Genomic DNA, 19,294 nt, shown 5'->3' with positions numbered 1-19,294 from the left:
CCAATCCTAGACAAAACTAAGGAACATCATAACTAAAGAAAAGGTGCTGCCTAAGAATTTTAAAGAGCACAGGTATTTCGGAGGGTCTATAAGAAAGACATTCTTGATGAAGATACTACCAAAGGTCCAGCAAACAGATGCTACCATTCTGTACAAAAAATCAGTCTCCTTCATGCTATGTTTATTCTTCCATATCTTCTGCATGCAGCTGCATCCAGGACCGGAGGTAGTAAGGGGCAAGAGAACTCCTTTAACGAAAAATTACACTGTATATGCAAGGTCAAAATAATTTTTTATGTTTATATAGTAGACGCTGGACCTTAACTTCTTCATATGTTTACTTCTTTATATTTTTGAACCTCTTCGTAAAAATTCTGGCTGCGCCTTCTACCTACTCATTATATGGCTCATCATCCCGTCTCTGCTTCGGTCTCATTTCTTCTTTTTGGCTTTCTTTATTTTTCTTCTATTCACTTAGGCTTAAAACTACAAAGTCGTGGCAGCTTGCCATTTTGTTGGACATTTTTAATTAATTTTCTGAATATATATGTACTAACTTATTTACATAAGATATTAAGCCCATTAAAATGAAAATATTATAAGGATAAACTAATTAATTGAACAAAAAAATTCGAAACCAAGCTGTTTTTTCCACCAACTTATCTGCTTGATGAGCGCACTTCCACAATTTTCTGGCAGTTTCTTTTCCATGTCTCAGTTTTTTTCAATGAAATTGAATCAAGAGAGAAATTAATTGAGCTGAACTTATTTAGATCTGTTGATATGTCTGGCTATCTATAACAAAAAATTCAGTACGAGGACAATGGCAGATTTGCATTGAATATACTGATACACCGCAACCTTCAAAACCTGAATCCTATGCATCAAAAAGAAAATGATACTAACATCCAAGAAAGCCAGTCAACACTTAAACACGAATGATAAACTCGTAGAAGACTATTGATAACGTCACAAATAAGAAAAACTTTAATGTAAAGCTTGGTAGCCTTGGATGTGAAGATCAAGGAGTGCCTTGTAATAGGAGATGAGTCTGGAGGCAGGAGTTCATTTTGGTCATGGTACTAGGAAATGGAATCCTAAAATGGCGCCTTGTATCTCGGCAAAGCGTAAGGGTAACATGTTTGGAAAACGCATTACAGGTAACCTCGAGTACAATCAACAAAGCAAATTTAGATGTTTGTGGGCTTAGTTTTTGCTATTGCGATTTTCATGTTTTTTTAAGATAAATTGGTGGCAGCTGTGTTAAATGTGCTAACTGCTTATAGCCCAACAAACCAATGGTGAAGTCTTAGCCTCTGCTTGATCGCCATGCACCTTGCTTTAAAATTTTAAAGATCATATACCTAGTTCTTTCACCACGTCTATTAGTCGTAACTTCTATGAGGAATTAAAGTTCAATAAGAACTAGCTTTTTGAGCCCGTGCTCAGCACGAGCGTCCTCCAACTATATACATTATAAAGGGAAAATAAAGAACCAAATAATAGATGGAGACCAAGTGGAATCTAGATAAAGGATAAAAACAAAAGCCTGTAAAAGGTCAGGTGAAAATCAATCGAAAAGGATGATACTACGAACAACGTTGACACAAACCACATCTGTCAAATTCTTTCCTGTGCATGAGCTCTTCAGGTTCTGGGTATCACAATTTTCCCCTAGCAAAAGAGAAGGTTCATAATTACAATTATGATTTCACCACACAGAGAGATAATACCATAATGGACCCTCAAGACAGATGGACACAGCAATGAAGAGATAAGCAAACCATGTAGTACAACTAAATCTCACTTGTTATAGCATCATCGGATATGAGTAGTGATGATAAGTGAGCATGAGATGCATAAATGATACGCGGACTGATATGAAGCTCAGGCATCTGAAGCATGATGTTAACACATATCCATCTCCTAGCTGGTCCCATCAGATCGGCTTAAAAATTGGACTATGCAAGGATATAATTGTTCTGTGGCCTGCAGTATTAAGACCCGGATATTTATACTACTAAAGGGGATATTCAAGGCACCCTATTCCTGAGAGTTGCTAGTGTGTCAAAGAACTCCTATAGAGTGGTATTCTCTATCTAAGCAGTATGTAAAACTCTGAATATACTAGAAAAAGAAGGAAAAAGAAAATATGAAATGGGAATCATACGCAAATTAAGACATATCTCCTTCTCTATCTTTATTTTCTTCCATCGTCTTTTTCTAAATTCAAAAGAGGGTAAAACATTCTTATCGACGTACCATGTGTCCTCCGACCAAGTCATAATGAGCATAATGTGGACCATCAGCATCCCCAAATACATTGTAGTTCACCAAGTTCTCAGGAATAAGCTTCAGTGTTTCTGCTTGAAAAATGGTTAATAGGAAGAAATCTTAGAAAATCCTTAGGCTCATACATTGCTTTCAGAATGGAAGTACCAAAAAACATACCATAAACAGCTTCCGGTGGGCAGATTTGGTCTCGATCTCCAGCAAGAGCTAAGACGGGTACACTACTTTTGTGAAGGTGATCCTTGTAGAAAATTTTGCCACTTCTATCACGGAGCCCTCCCTCTTGAAAAGCCGTTGCCAACTGCAAAAGAAGTTTAGCAGGAATATTACCTGCAGGGAGATCTATCAGCAAATTTTGTAGGAAAAGATTCATATGAAACCCGAGAGCAACACATGTTGATAGGAAGAAATAGCCCTGAATTCACACAAAACTTCTGATGGAAGATTATTCAAAGCTACCAAATTTTCACAAATTATGAATAGGTTATCCAGTAATTTCCAGAAAATCTTATCACAAACCAGATTGTCATCTATTAAACAGAACTGCACAATCAAACGCGTTATAATTCATGAAGAGACAAGTCATAGCTCATACACTTATAGATGCCTAAATAAATATTTTAATATGTGCAACTGGTTGACAAGAGAGGATTTGTTTTGGGGTGGCAATGGAATATTAGGATAATTCATTACTAATGCAGCAATGGTCTGACAAACACTAGCAAGGGGAACTGCGAGCAGCATAGAGTGCCACTAGAATAATCTTCTAGATCATGCTAGTCTTTTCAGCTTACTATATTGCCCCAAAACTCCCAGTCGAATGTCGATATATATCTCCTTAACCTAAACTCTTGAAATCTGCAAGCATATTCTCTACACCAAGAAGCAATAAGACCTAAAAAATAATAATTCATGCAAATTTGATAAGAATAAAAGCACAAAAGCTGTTTTTATACTCATGTCAATACTTACAAAAGCTGTTCCGTACAAGCCTTTTCAGTGAGTCTGGATGCATCATGTCTGTGGCAGATATCATTTCATTAAGCCAAGCCAAGACATAAGGAGCGCGAGATGTAAGAGGATAAGCAGCAGCCACTAATGTCCCTAGAGGAATGACAGGAACGTTGAGAACCTGAGCAGGATCTGCCTGTAGCAAGGCAAACAGCTCGAGGATCACCCAGCACCGGAAGATAGCAATTGAAGCTAAAGAAGAGACGAAACATATTATTTTCAGCTTACAAGGGGTAAAAGCAGTTTGAGCGCGGACTTAGATGATGTGTAATCAAGTGATGAAGCCACAGTAACAATAGCAGCTAATCCAGGCTCCGTTCCTTCCAAAGCTTCATTCATAAAGGAAAAATAAAATAAAAAAATGAAGTATATATCTAGTTCAAAACACTGATAAATTCAGAAATCTTAAATGAAAGATCCATTGACAAATAGGCCATTAATATGTATTAAAAAATGCAGCTCCCTATATCCCTGTAAAGAAAGATAATTGAAACTTAAATGAGAAAGTGTTCAAATTCATACGGAAAGATGCGAAGCCAAATGGAAACTAAAAAGGTGAACCAGAAACAGGACTTCTTATAAAAGAAAAGGCATCATTGAGTTAAGCTTACCATATATTCCATTTCTTCATGGTATTCAATTAACAGAGATCTAATGAACACCTTTTTAAGAATTTAATTGAGACCGTTACGTTCTTAAGACATTTCTTCGAGTTGCTTTCACTAAGATTCATTATATTAAACAAGATAGGCGGAATCAGCCCTGCAATAGGAAGACTGGAGACTAAAAAGTGGAATAGAGAAGATTGGCACAACTTTGACCGGATACCTTGTCACATGAAACTAGTCTGACGCATCAGCTTTATCGCAACCGTGACTAAATTAATGAAAAGCCCTACGTTGCCAAAACTCCCTGCTGGCTAATCCATATAAATCAACTAACTAATGAAAGAGTTATACATCTGAGAAATGAACCAAGTTCCTTAGAATAGATATCCAAACTATTCTAACTGCAATATATGGAGAGATTATGATAGCATTCCACATGGCCTAATATTTTGACAAACTCAACAGCTGGTCAGTTTCCAGCTCATTTCTCACGAATGTCAATGATTCAGGCATTCTCCATGTCTACGATAACACCCTTTAGTGGCTATTACAATCATGGCTGAAGATCACTCACTTAGCAGCAGCCTCTTACCTTATGTAAAGATTCTGGATTAAGAACTCATTGAGATTTAGTCAGAAAGTGGCTGCATCAGTATTGGAAATACATAAATATAGATGAAAACTTGAATAGAATGCCCCAAGGTTAACTCGAGACATCAAAAAAGATACAAGTGGTTTCTGGTTTTTTTTTAATGGGGAATGAGAATGTTCCTGAGAGTAAACTTTATTAGATACCAAGAACATTCGAGTCACTACAAGATCACAGGTATGCCAATTACACACCAAGGTCCACAGAGAAGAAATTCTCTGTATCAACCGCACAAGATCATCCTTACTTTAATTGTGTCGTTCAATTCGCTGACATAGCAAAGGACCTAATACACTAATAAGTAGATCTAATATAGCACAGAGAAAACTCGACATTATGCCAGGAGATGCAAATAGGCATTCAGTTTTGTGAGTACTCTTTTGGATGCTTAAATAATAATGCCAAGCCCATAAATATTACTACCATCTATGCATTTGCAAGTACAAGAGCAGCTATAAAGTGCACCACAATGTTGTTTTAGCCAAAATAAAACAGGTCAAATGCCATCAAACAAAAATAAATACTCGAACCAAGGTATTCTTTGAGCCAATTGGAGCATTCCCCAACTATTATTAAGCAAAGCATGCTCACCTGATGGTATACCCTAGGGATACATGCATGCAACAGAAGTATGATGGCAAACAGGAACTGAAGAACCAAAGTAACATGTCTGGATGAAGCACCTAGCTATCACAAAGCTGGATAGCAAATACAGTTTATATACCGATTTCAGGCTTCAATATGTTCTTATTACCACTGGCTCAAGACACATGAATGATAATCTAGTCATTTGCTTAAAGTGCTCATTCCTACCATGTCACCAACCTAGCAGCCGAGCTCTATTAAATTAGATCTTATCTTACCACACCGTGATAGCCTGGCATACAGTAATATTCCTCCCATAGAATGTCCAATTGCAAGTAGTTTATCGTCCTTTGGTCTAGTATGGGCCTTTATATATTCCATCTAAATTGAAAAATGTAAAGATTATCAATCACTAGTCGGTATACAAGAGAAAATTAAGAAAGAATGAGGAGGGCTATAAGTTCCAATTCAAATTCAGATTATGTGATTTGAAGGAGATCAAGATTTTACAGCCTCAACACGGAAAAATGCCACCTCACCGCAGCAGGGACATCCTCTTCCAGGTAATTATCAAAGTCCCAATCATACTTGAGGATTAAGTCAAGCTGTTCCTGAAAAGCTCCCATTTTAGTTGTTAGACGTTCTTGCAGATCAAATAATGGGGATGAAACACAACGTTGACCTTCTTCAAAGATATTTACTAGCTTCTTGTTCAGTTCCCCGACTTGGCTAGTGACGGCAACTGAGTTCTCCTTCCTCTCCAGCAGACTTAACAATTTCTTCCTTATTGTGTTGGCTCGTTTGTAAAGAAAAGAATCCTCCAATAGTTTTGATATTTGATGAACAAGTTTAGCAAAGATAATCTTCGACTGACTTCCACGGACAAAGTCAGTGACTATCTCTGACAAGTGTATAAAAGTTTCTGTAAGTTTGGTCACCACTCTTGACTCATCCCATACTGTTGAAACCACAGTGGGATCTTCATTGACCACTGCTGCATCGCGCTTTTCTGAGGCACCCTGGACATTTGTGGACTGCTTTGCTGCAGAAAGACCTCTGTCATTAGCATTATCAGAAGCAGCTTCCATCTCATTAGATGCTGTGTGTGCAGACTTCTCAATATTTTTGGAATCTGATTCCTTCACGCTCAAACCAGTTCCACGGAGTTCGAGAATCCAAGTATCAAATCCTTGATTACACATGTACCGAGCAAATGATGACTGCAAAATCACAATAAATAAATAATAAAGACAGGCTTTAATTACTTTAGAACAGATTCAAAACTATTGAACAGGACAACCGCGGTGCAACCACATAAATTATATCTCTCTAGAACTCAACCACCACTCAATAGCAAGGTGCACCAACTTGCACCAGTCGAAAGTTAATGAGAAGCCTATTAGAGAGGGATAAGATGCCTGAAAGTGATATTATTCAAGACAAACTGGAATACTCCGGCTGAAAGTATGGCATATTATTTATTATAAACATCAAATAATTACCATATACATGCATCAAAATCGCATACTTCAGAAGTGTCACCTAATCAAGCAAACAAAATCATTTGGATTAAAGACATGCTGACAGGACACAACTAGTATTGACGTGCATCAAATTGGGACACTATAAATAGTAAGAATTGAACTTCAACAAAGAGAAGCATTCAGAGCCAACCGTCATCCTGAGACCAAAAAGCTTATAGAGAAACCATCTAACCCAAGCAGCACACGAATTACTGAATGGAGCAGATTTAAAGGTACAAGGAATGACAACTTTTTGGGGTGAAAAAAGACACATAACAGATTTAGGAAACTCAATTTTTACATCCCTCTAAAGAATGACACTAGACAATGGCACAAGTCCACTTGATGAGTCCGATACTTTTTTGCTTTGACCAAGACCACTTGATGAGTCCGATAATTTTTTGCTTTGACCAAGATTTTTTCATGTATATACATAATAGACACACACACAAAAAAAAAAAAAAAAAGACTTCCTGATTTTATGCATTTTTGCAATATGTAAGTTCTCCAAATTCCAAATAAAGATTATTACCCCATCAGTATTTATACCAATATCTTTTTTGGTGGAAAGAGTCAGTGCTGCCAGAAATGCACAACGAATGGGACTAAGTAGTCCTAGCCAGAAAAAGCACTTAATAGTTCCAGCAGTTGAAGGAAAGTACATTTTGCGTTACCTAGCTGAATGTCCATTCCTATAAGTCAGCTAGAAATTCAAAAAGGAGATCACAGTACATGCATCAAGTGCAATATATTCACCAAGATATTATAGAGGCTGATCCAGGATTTGAACTTTATGGATTTGAGGTGTCACTTCTGAACCCCGTGATCATTTGAATTTCTTGGTATGAAAGTTAAGATTTGTAAATAGATTTCTTAACACATATAAAGGGTCTGAGCCAAAGCTACTGGATCCGGCTGAACCGATAACTCTAAGGGGTCATTTGATTTGAAGACAAGTTATGTGCTGGGATTAGTTATGTTGGGATTAGTTATGGTTTGTTGTATTAAAAGTGACATTCATTGCATAAATTCTAAGAAAAATTTATTTGTTTACAAAAACATCCTCCACCTTATCTAGTAGAAAAAGGGTTTGAGGGACCTCAGGGCTATTTCTGTCATTTTCATGGTTTTATCTTGGGATAACTAATACTGGCATTGTTATTCCACCCTCTGCCAGGGGTACTATATTAAATCCTGGGATGAGTAATCTCAGGATTAGTAACCAAACAAGGGATAAGGAGGTACTAAATATTTATCCCAAGACTATTTTTTCTTATCCATCATACCAAACAACCCCTAATTGTACATCTTCCCCTGGATATTGGTGAACCTAGCTACTCGTAACAACTAACAAGGACGGAAACCTCCATAAAATGTCACATATCCCCATGAGTAAACGTCACTTATAATGAGTGATGACATGTATACACACATTTATGATCAGTATACCATTACTTGCAATGAATTACCACTCAAGAATTTTCTTGAGTTCACTTACAAAATAATGGCATATGCATGCACAAATTAGAGCATTATTATTCACTAACAAATGCTACTACACAATAGCACAAAGTTATCACTTATCAATGTGTCATGCATGCATGTGCATTTGAGTAGAGTTACCTCAGGGGAAAGATCATATCCAATAGCATTAGTCCCTACGCCAGACAACAGAAGTAGCGGATGATTTCTCCTTGGAGCCTGTTACATTTCAGTATTAAAATTAATTCGTACAACTCAATAATAAGAGTACATTATTATTATTATTATTTCAAAATTAAAATGAACCTGTGGAGGAGGAAGGTAACGCCACAAAGCAAGTCTCCAATCACAAGTATTAAGGGACACGTAGTGAAGCTCGTCAGCTGTGCATATTGGTGGCTTATTGGATACCTTATGACTTTTTTTTGATGCAGTTTCGCCAATTGTGGAGAAAACTCTCACTCCCACACAATAAGAAATGTGGTGGCGGAACATAGAGGCAATTTGTATTGCCGATCGGCCAATATTTGATTGAATCACCAAAACCATTTCCTAATTAATTATATTCAACGGAATTATGGTTGCTTTACTTTTGGGTACGAACAATAACAATATGTTTGTGTTGAATTCAAGTGGGAGAGAGAGCGGTGGCTATGGAATAGTGTGACACGTACGTCATGCCACCGCCTTATTTTTAACTTAGCGTTCTTCCCCTTCGAACTTCCCTCTTTGTGTTCAGTTTCTCCCAAGTTCTTTCATTCACTACTATTTTACTACCCTCAATTTTGGAATTTTTATGTTTAAAAAAAAAAGCTATAAGAAACTAATGGATTCAATTTGTAAATGGTAAAACTATATATTCCCACCTATATTTCTATTTTGATTTTAAAAAAATCAGACTTCTCGACTGTATTTTTTTTTTACTAATTTCTTGGCATGTGCTTTACACGTGTATGTCAACTGGAATAAATAACTATGCTAAAAGAATAAGGTATAATTTTTTTTTTTTTGTGAAGATAGAGGTAAAAAGTTAAAGACCACCAATTTGAGGGACAAAACTTAAAGACCACCCCAGCGAAGGGCAATCCTGCAAATTGCTCTTTTTTTTTCTTTTTTTCTTTTTTGTGAAGATAGAGGTAAGGTTGCCCATCACCACCCTCCCCGGACCCCTTCTATTCCATCACGCTATAACAAAAAGAATATGAGATGTTAACTTTTGCATGTTTGACAACTTGAAAAATGAATGTTTTCATAATTGATATAAAAAATGCTTGAAAATATATGTGGGTCAAATTACTTTATTGCTTTATTTCTGCGAACAAACTGAACAAAATTCAACAATAGTATTCTTCAAGTTTCTTCAATCAAAACACATTTTTCAAAATGCAATAATCACATATAAGCAACGAATCTTTAATTTTTTACTACATATATAATGAAAATAGAGAAGAAGAAGAAGAAGAAGAGGGGGGTGGGAGGGAGGAGGAGGGGAGATGAGAAATTTCTGGTCAAATTCTGTATTTAAATATTTTCTCTTAAGCAGGTCGAAACTTAAATACAAGCCAGCATCTCACATAATTCTTGATAGGCTTGTAGTTGTCATACAAATTTTAGGCTAATTGCATAAATATGAGTTACGAAAAAACTCTTGAACCTCTCAATTATTTGGTAGCAAACTAGAATTATCGGACACGAGACTTTAATTAAATGAAAGTGAAATGATAAAGAGTTAAAAGATACATAAGTTCAAGTAATTATAGAGATTCACAAGTGACAAATGCATCCTTTCAAGAATAATTGTACCCTTTAAAGTTGGATGACAAATACTAACAAAAAGTAGATATAGTTAAAATAAAAAAATAAAAAAAAGTAACACTTTATCACAAAAGCATTGCATTTTGTCCAGAATGTATATTTAAATTTTGAAGCACTTCTAAATAAAAATCAACACTAGGTACAATAGCCTTGTCGCTTTTGCTACTTAGTTATATGGCATAATTCTTTTAGTCTTTTTCCTAATTAGTTTAGCAAAATTCGTTTTGTTTTTCAGTTCTTGCATCCATTTGTTTGTTATTCGTTCATCTCATTAGGAAGAACATAGTATGAGATCAAGTCTCTTTTATTCAGATAGGTTTCAAATACTATCACATTCTGTAAAATGCATCATCAAAATATATCTGTATCTATTATTTTATAAAGCTAATCCAACATTATAAATTATGTCTAAGTGTTCAAGTGAAACTCTCTATTTCTTTTTATCCAACTACAATATAAATAAAAAAGACAGAATAACGAGATATTATACCACCAACCAGACTTCTTCACATATATCTACTATGCTTCATGTCTAAGAAAAGATATCATGGTACATCAAAAGAAAATCCAGGAGTACCTATTACACCAATTACTGAATGAGTATGAGAATTAAGCTATTACAAGTACTTTTTTTTTCCTCCAGAATTTAGTTTTGCAAAACACCAAAAAAGAAACCCTTATGATCAAATTAAAGCACTACTGATACACTCTCAAAGAATCAAAAAGTAAAGAGTCAAATTATCCTAAGTAAAAGAGAATTTCCTGAACATATATTCACAAAAGAAGATTTAAGAGAAAGAAGAAGTTATTTCCTTTAGTTGACTATTGATCCAAAGATAATTACAACAGATACAACTCAATCCTATATAGCAAATGATTGAGCTAGAAATTGGCGGGAAATTATGTTGAAACTAACTAATCGACTGGCCTGTGCCCTGCACGTGACTCTAACAGAATTCTTAACTAACTTGACTCTCACTTCAACTAACTAATTGTTTCAAACTAATACTTCAATTGTTACTGCTAATTACACTTGCTAAATTGGGAAATACATCATTTGGCACATATCAAAACCCTCCCCTTCAAATAATCCTTGTCCTCAAGGATTGAAATGAGGAAATTTGGACAGGAATTCTTGCAGGTCCTCCGAAGTACTATCTTCAGCTGCTGAGTTGAGCCATTTGACTAGAATTTGAGTTACAGCCCTGCCCTGTTTGGGAGCAATTCTTCTCTCTAGTATAGCTTCTGATTCTGCAATGATGTAACCACGATCTGACTACATAATGGGAAAATGGGTAGAAGCCACATGATAGCCTAACTTCTTCTTCAACTGGGAAATATGAAAAGTAGGATGAATTCTAGTATGAGTAGGCAGGTCTAAGGTATAAGCAACTTGTCTAAAATCTGAAATGGATCCTAAAACTTGGCTGAGAGCTTCTGAAAATTGTGTTTCTTGAGTGACATTTGTCTATAAGGATGAATTTTAACATACACCCAGTCTCCCACAGCATACGCTCTATCAGTTCTCCTTTTGCCAGCTTGAGATTTCATTCTAGATTGAGCTCTTTCCAGACGAGTCTTGAGAGCTCTAAGGGTGTCCTCCCTAGCTTGCAGACTTCTATCCACCATGTCTAATTGAGAATCAAATGGCATATAAGGTAACAAGGGAGGGGGTTTCTGTCCATACACAATCTCATAAGGGGTCTGCGTGAGTTGCTGAGTGAAATGAGGTGTTATACCACAATTATACAAATGGTAACCAATGAAGCCAGTTACTTGGTTTTTCAGATGTCATGCATCTTAAGTAACACTCCAAGCACCTCTTGACCACCTCTGTTTGCCCATCAGTTTGAGGATGGTAAGCAGTGGATTTAAGCAATGAAACCTTCTGCAATTTGAACAACTCAGTCCAGAATTTGCTAGTGAATATCACATCCCTTTCAGACACAATGGTTCTTGGTAAACCATGAAGTTTGAACATGTTATCCATGAATACTTGAGCCACATCAAGGGCAGTATAGGGGTGCTTCAAGGGAATAAAATGTGCAGCTTTACTAAGCTGTCATCTACCACAAATATAGCTTCCTTACTAGCTGCTTTAGGGAGTCCCTCAAGGAAATCCATTGAGATATCTTGTCACACCTTTTTCAGGGATGGGGAGTGGTTGTAATAATCTAGGGGGTGCAATATTCTCACCTTTTCACCTTTGACACACATCACAATCTTGGATGAAAGAATACACAGCTGGTTTCATCATTTTCCAATAAAAATCTTGTTTCAGCCTTTGAAGAGTAGCATGAATCCCTGAATGTCCTTCCATGGAACTTTCATGATAAAACTCAATCAACTTCTTCCTCGCATCTGCATTGTGTCCCACCATGATCTTGCCTTTTCTACTCAGAATCCCACCTTGAAACTTATAGTAAGGTTTGGACTATGTTCGAGACTGAATGCAATTCATTAGCTATTGTAAAGCAGGATCTTGAGTCCAAGTCAACTTAGCTTCCTCCAAAAGATCACTCTGAACTCCTAATATGCTATTGAGTTGAATACTCTCCTCCCTTCTAGACAAGGCATCAACAACTGTATTTTCCTTTCCCTCTTTGTAACATATGCTGTAATCATATCCAAGTAGTGTAACCAACCATTTTTGTTGGCTTGGTGTAGTAATTCTTTGCTCCAAGAGGAACTTCAAACTATGATGATCAGTTTTGATCACAAAGGGTCTTCCTAAGAAATATGATCTCCATCTTTGAACAACAGTCACCAAGGCCCCAACTCCCTTTCATATACAGATAATGCTCTTTTTCCTTCAGATAAGCCCTTGCTAAAGAAAGCAATAGATGTGTTCTCTTGGATCAACACTGCACCAATGCCACCAGCTGATGCATCTGTCTCAACTACAAAGTTTTTGCTGAAATCAGGAAATGCTAATATGGTGGCAGAAGTTAAAGCTGGTTTCAGTGTTTCAAATGCAACCGTTGCTTCTTTAGTCCACTTAAAGTTGCACTTCTTCAACAAATCAGTGAGAAGTCTTGTAATAATACCATATCCCTTCACAAATCTCCTGTAGTATCCAGTGAGGCCTAAGAATCCTCTCAAAGTTTTCAAAGTTGTTGGTTGAGGCCACTCCATGACAATAACAATTTTCTGACTATCCATAGCAACTCCTTCAACTGAGATGACTTGACCCAAATAATCCACCTTTGTGACCCTAAAATCACACTTGCATTTCTTGAAAAACAATACATTGGTTCTTAGCACCTTGAACACCTCTTCTAAGCCCCCGTTTGACCATAAAAATTATTCATTTTATTCCGAAAATTTTTCTCACTTTTTTCCGGAATCAGCGTTTCGCCATGAGAATTCCGAATACAACTTGAAATTGTATTCCGGAATATCAAAAACTCAAAAAACTTATTTTTTTAAAAAAATTCACTTTTTTCCAACTACATTTCACCAAAAACTAAAATTTCAAAAATTATGGCCAAACAGAACTCCAACTCCAAAATTCCAAAAAAAAAGTGAATTTTTTTGGGTATCTATGGACAAACCGGGCCTAAATGTTTCAAATGGGAAGACTAATTTGGACTGTAAATAAGGATGTCATCAAAGAACACCAACACATATTTTCGAAGATAAGGCTGAAAAATCTGGTTCATCAGGCTTTGAAAGGTAGAAGGAGCATTGGTTAACCCAAATGGCATTACCAAGAACTCATCATGCCCATGATAAGTTCTAAAAGCAGTCTTGGGAATATCATCTTGTTTCATTCTAATTTGATGGTAACCTGACCTTAAGTCAAGTTTAGAAAATATTGTGCCCCATATAGCTCATCAAGTAGTTCCTCAATTACAGGAATGGGAAATTTGTCCTTCATTGTGCACTTATTAAGCTCTCTATAGTTTACACACATTCTCCATGAACCATCCTTTTTCTTTACCATAACAACGGGTGATGAATAGGGGCTAGTATTGTTTGTAATCACACCAATAGCTAACAACTCCTCCACCATCTTCTCTATCTCATTTTTTCGTACGTTGGGATATCTGCAGGGTCTAATGTTTCTAGGAAAAGTCCCCCTCTTTCAAGGTGATCTGATGATCATGACTTCTGGAGGGTGGTAAGGAGGTGGAGGAGGATAGTGACGATGAAGACTTCAATTCGGATGGTAGTTGTAGCCATAGCGTCTGAAATTTTTGGAATGAGAATCTACTTGTTTAGTTTTCTTTCTATGCATATAACTTCTGTCATTTTACTCTTTTGTTAATCTCATTCTGAATTACATAATATTGAGTGAATCACCTCTGATATTAAGTGACTGATTTTGCTTTATTGAATGACAATAGTCCACAAAAAGAAGATGCATACCTTAGCAGCAAAAATTTCCAAGCTCACTTGTAAAGAGAAAACATTCCAACAAGCACTAAAAAACTCAACTGCTTTTGCTCAAGCTATAGCTTGACCGGCAACTCTAAATAAGAAACTTGGAACGAAGTTATTGAAAGACTCAGTGATTTCAATGGCGTTTGGGACTGAAAGATAATGGACTGGGTTGCTGCAACAATCGATGGATGAGGAACAATGATTTATATTGGCTCAAGGAGGTAAGAATACAACTTGTTGGTGGGTGGTTTAGTGGCGCTGATACATTGGCTACTGCACAAGAGGTGATTGTTTAATGGTGTTTTGCGGTGGTAGAGGTGGTAAGTGTGTGGTGGTAGAAGATAATAAAGTGAAAGAAGAGTTCAGCGACTGTTCGCGGGACGACATGCAATCGATGGCGATGATTTATGTAAAGGTCATGTCCGTGTCCATTTCGTTCGAAAAATTTGTGTATTTTATTTATCTCGACCTGCAAATTGTATAGTTGATCCTCTCCTCCTAAACAATTGTCCCTCTACTGTATGTAACTAGATGACTAAAGCCCGTGCTAGCACGGGCCCAACACTGTAAACTGTTGAAGATTTTGTGGGGTGCATTACAAATTTGAGTTTGGCTCAGCTATGAGCACATACATCACTGCCATTTCCTGATGCAAAGTTCATACACAAGTTATAAGGAAGCTAGAAGATACCATTTGGATATAGACATATACACTAAATTCTGCACTCTTTTGCTTTCATCTAACAAAACTAAAAGCTCATATGTTTGTAGTCGTTCGATCGCGATAAGAAAAAATTAAAATCTTCCCAATCTACTTGGAAAGGACATGAGAGCATCTATTTGATCCTTAATGCTCCTTCTGCTAGAACGTACATTTTCCATTCTCTGCAATCAACAAAAGATTTTACGTAATATTGACCATCCACAGGTATAGTGAGATGAGATCCCTCTACCTTTAACCAAAAATCTTGACTTCAAACCCTGAGAATGAATAAATTCATGTAATTTCAGCCTTTAATGAGTCATGCGCCGTGGAAATCTGGATTAGGATGCAAGGCCTGTGCCATATCGGCAAACCAGGAAGCTCCTCTGGTTTTCTTTCTGTACTAACTTATGAGCAATGTAAAATATTACCAGTGAACCAGGAATAAACTTCGGTCAAACTACCAGAATGTAATGAAGGTATAATTACCGAGAAGCCTTTGTCAATTTACAATGAAACACCACAGTTACATGCACTCACTAAAATAAACTAAAATTGGCTCTGAAATTATTATTCACGACCAGACTTTAGCAAGGCAAAATAGAAACCTTTTCAGCCAAGTATCAGAATTCTGTGTTGATTGTTGAAACTTAGAAAAACACAATTGAAACAATGTATCATATGTAATATCATTCAGAAAGACCATAGGCTACAATATAAAAGCATATGCAAGTTGTGGTTACTTGGTCTGCGAAGTTCCACATTTGTCTAAAAATGCATTTTTTCCTCCTAGAGAATAAAGGTTAGATACAGAGGCGGAGCCAGGATTCAAAGCTTGTGGGTTCGGAGTTCTAATTCTTTAAAGTTACTGGGTTCTTAATTAATAATTTGTACATATTTGACAAAAAATTTAATACAATTACATGGTTCGGATACCGGGTTCGGCCGAACCCACATCCGATGGGTCGGCTTCGGTTAGATATGGAACATTCGTATAAATCGAAAGTGAAATCACATTATTTCAGGACTTTCTAATTGGGATTCTTATTTTATTATCAGAACTTCAGATCATTGTACAATCAATTAAATTTTAATAGCAGCTTGACTAATTATTATTGGCTAGTACATAGATGAAAGAACATACTTATTGAGTTATATTTCAGTTTTAATTCAATAAATTTTCTCCAGTGTGAACCATAACAATAGCATAACTGATATAGACTTTATTTACTTGAATAGTTTTTAACTTTTTTACACCTAAGAATTTACACAATCAAGTCACCTAAAAAATAAGCTACTCCAAGGAACCGTTTGTAATAAGTGGGATCAATAACCTGAAAAGTAAGATAGGTAACCTATTACAATAGGTTAAAACACTGATAAATGCATAGAAGTTAATTTTGTTACCCATTATTTCTCTTATATTAGGTTATTATTGTCCAGATATCTTTTTTTCCGGTACAAATTATATCTGGAAAGCATGAAAGGGGGAAGATTTCCATTCAAGTTTTTAAGACCATAAGGGAAGGACCCTAGAAGCATATTTCAAGATCTTCAAACACCTTTAAAAGAGATGGAAATTGCCTTAGATAATTCTCCTCCATTTCTATTGGAATCTTAACTCAGAGCTAAAATCTGGTCTTATACCAATCTGGGGAACACATCTCAAAGCAAATCAAGAACATGTCCCCTGAGTTAGCAACTGTGCCACAGTCAAATCCAAAAATATCCTAAAGCTCTTCGAAGCACTTCATAAATTCAAACCAAAAAAAAAAAAATCTTCCTCTTTATTCTTTTTTACTTTGTTTAAACCTCCTATTGAACAAATCAATTTCCCCTTTCACCACCCAAAGGATTCCAAGCAACAAAATCAAGAAGGATTTTCGAGTAAAACATGGAACAATTACTTGTCAATTAGCAAAAATAACAAAAGGTTCATGGCAGCTTTCGATTGTTCACTTTCATTAGGCCTTGCTATTTTTTTATTTTTTTTTGGATCATTCTATAGCAAGGAAAGTGGGTTATGGGCAGAGCTTCCAGTTGCCATTAGCCTAGCAGGATCAAGAGAAGCAACTTTCAAAGTTGCAAATGTTAAGACACAGGGGACACTATTGGGAACAATATATAAAGAATATTGTTCTCGTTTGCTATTCTTGAACACTAACTTCCAGACAAAATGAATTATGCAACTTCAAAAAGAAAAATAACCCAACACCTTGGAATGACAAAATGTTGGCTACAACATGAAAAACATAATACTTTATGTAGTTTCTTAGAAATCTACCTTGGAGTTCCTCAACCTCTCGTACGACATTTCCTATGCCCATGAAAAATGCTCGCGATTAAGTACCCGAGACTCCGTAATCCAAAGTAAGAAAAGAATAAGTCCAAAATTTTTGTGCAAGGTTAACTCAATTTATGTGCATAAACCTTTTCCTAATTGTGGAACTTCAATATGTTGATTAAGGATAGATGTGAAAGTGTAACAGCATGAGAATTATTGCAACGGAAAAAAAAAAGCGCAAAATTCCCATCTCGAAGTTAAGCAAAATATTCTTATAAGCTGCATGTAAATACCTCCTTCTACTATAGGGTATCCTATCAACTGAAGGCGCATGCGAATCCGATAATGTTGCTAGCTCATCTATCTAGAACGACATAAGCAACAAATTATTATTTGATAAGATTTTAAATAACATTGCACTTAATATGATACCAATAGAAATAAGTCATAGCACATACAACAGCAACAACATTCCTACTGATAAAACACATTCGAAATTCCAGGCTATTTAAGTTATAGCAGTTTCTTAAACAACATCGCAGAAAAGAAAATGCCAATTTACACTTTTCCCATGTACCTGAAAAGACAAACATTTACAAAATAACACTTTAGATTAGGTACTTTAAACTCACCACTACAAATAGCATCCTACTTCAAGGAAGATGCTTTAAATTCAATACACAAATTGTAAATCACAATAAATAACCAACTATAAACGAAAGTCGTTGATACGGTGGAACAAAAGATTTGTTTTTTCCCCTTTCTCTTGTGCACTTTGAGCTGCATTTGCTCGGATTTTTAGGAACAAAGATTATCATTCCTACTACAGCAGTTGAAATGACCTCCCAAGTTTCATCAATAATCTATTAACAGTTCAATAATACTGATGAAAAAAATGAACTTTGTACAATTTTTAGTGCTTAGTAAATTGAGATATCATGGTTCCGACAAAACGAATAATGCATCTAAACTCATTAACACTGAACATTAACTTTGGCTTAAAAAATTATCCTACAACAAACAATTACCAGTTTAAAAATATTGTCCTACAATAACAGGAAACAGGGTGTAGTAAGTCCGAGAAAAAGAAGGAATTTTTTGTCCCAACCTAGAATTCCTGGCTTAGCTATTACGCTCTTCCAAACCGGCCATTGGTTATGAATCCTTGTGATAATAAATCCCGCGTATCTCCTCTGCAGACAAAACAAAGCACCTCACAAGTTCTAAATGCACAGAAAATTCTGGAACATAAATCTTTATTGCAGATGCATGTATTTAGAATCCGATATAAGGGTTCTTTAATTATTAACAACATAGTGACATGTCTAATTTACTACGGCAGATCCTAATTGAGAAATTACAAGACCACCAAAGATATAATAATAATTACGTGATAAAAATAAAGAATAATCAAGAAAAAATTAGATAGAAGTATGCAATTACATTGATGGAGCAACTACAAAGCTTTTTTTGGGAAGTCTGAAGACACAAAGAGATGTAACAGTTGAATATTCTAGACTGATGGTATGTCTGTTGGAATAAAATCCACCTGAAGCGGAGTAAGCACGGACTGCCACGTAAGGAAAAGATCAAGAAAAACTATGCCTAATGACTAAAATACCCTTAATGAGAAGCCGGCACGACGATCCGCTTCTAACTCATGCTTCTATAATAGTATAAATATAAACTAGTGTCAAACACGTACAACGTTTTCCATGTCAATTAATTTAATTTTCCTGACATAACATGATTAATATTAAAACATATTTGTAATGAGTAATATGAATTTTGAAGGGGGAAATGTGAGCTTGAACTTATGAATGGTGATCCTATTCGACCGATTTGATTGTGGAATGCAAAATGATTAGGTATTGTCTGCATCGACGAAATTTAAGAACTAAATTTAATTAGATAGGTCTGATGTGTAGTGAAATTAATTTGGTTGTTGCTGTGTAA

At 35.9% G+C, this 19,294-nt stretch overlaps 1 protein-coding gene across 1 annotated transcript; it reads right to left on the bottom strand.

The window, feature by feature from the left end:
• Positions 1–1,507: 1,507 nt before the first annotated feature.
• LOC132049662 (uncharacterized) lies at positions 1,508–8,861 on the bottom strand. Its single transcript, XM_059440552.1, has 9 exons — positions 8,457–8,861; positions 8,292–8,369; positions 5,685–6,365; positions 5,424–5,526; positions 3,532–3,632; positions 3,265–3,439; positions 2,452–2,622; positions 2,263–2,363; positions 1,508–1,989 (listed from the first exon to the last, which is right to left on the bottom strand). The coding sequence occupies exons 1-9, from the start codon at positions 8,697–8,699 to the stop codon at positions 1,927–1,929; spliced, it is 1,716 nt and encodes a 571-aa protein (XP_059296535.1). The 5' UTR covers positions 8,700–8,861; the 3' UTR covers positions 1,508–1,926.
• Positions 8,862–19,294: the final 10,433 nt, after the last annotated feature.

The sequence above is a fragment of the Lycium ferocissimum genome, chromosome 1, assembly GCF_029784015.1.
Source record: "Lycium ferocissimum isolate CSIRO_LF1 chromosome 1, AGI_CSIRO_Lferr_CH_V1, whole genome shotgun sequence".
NCBI lineage: Eukaryota > Viridiplantae > Streptophyta > Magnoliopsida > Solanales > Solanaceae > Lycium > Lycium ferocissimum.
The sequence above is the reverse complement of the archived record's forward strand: the minus strand, read 5'-3'. Positions and strand labels throughout refer to the sequence as shown.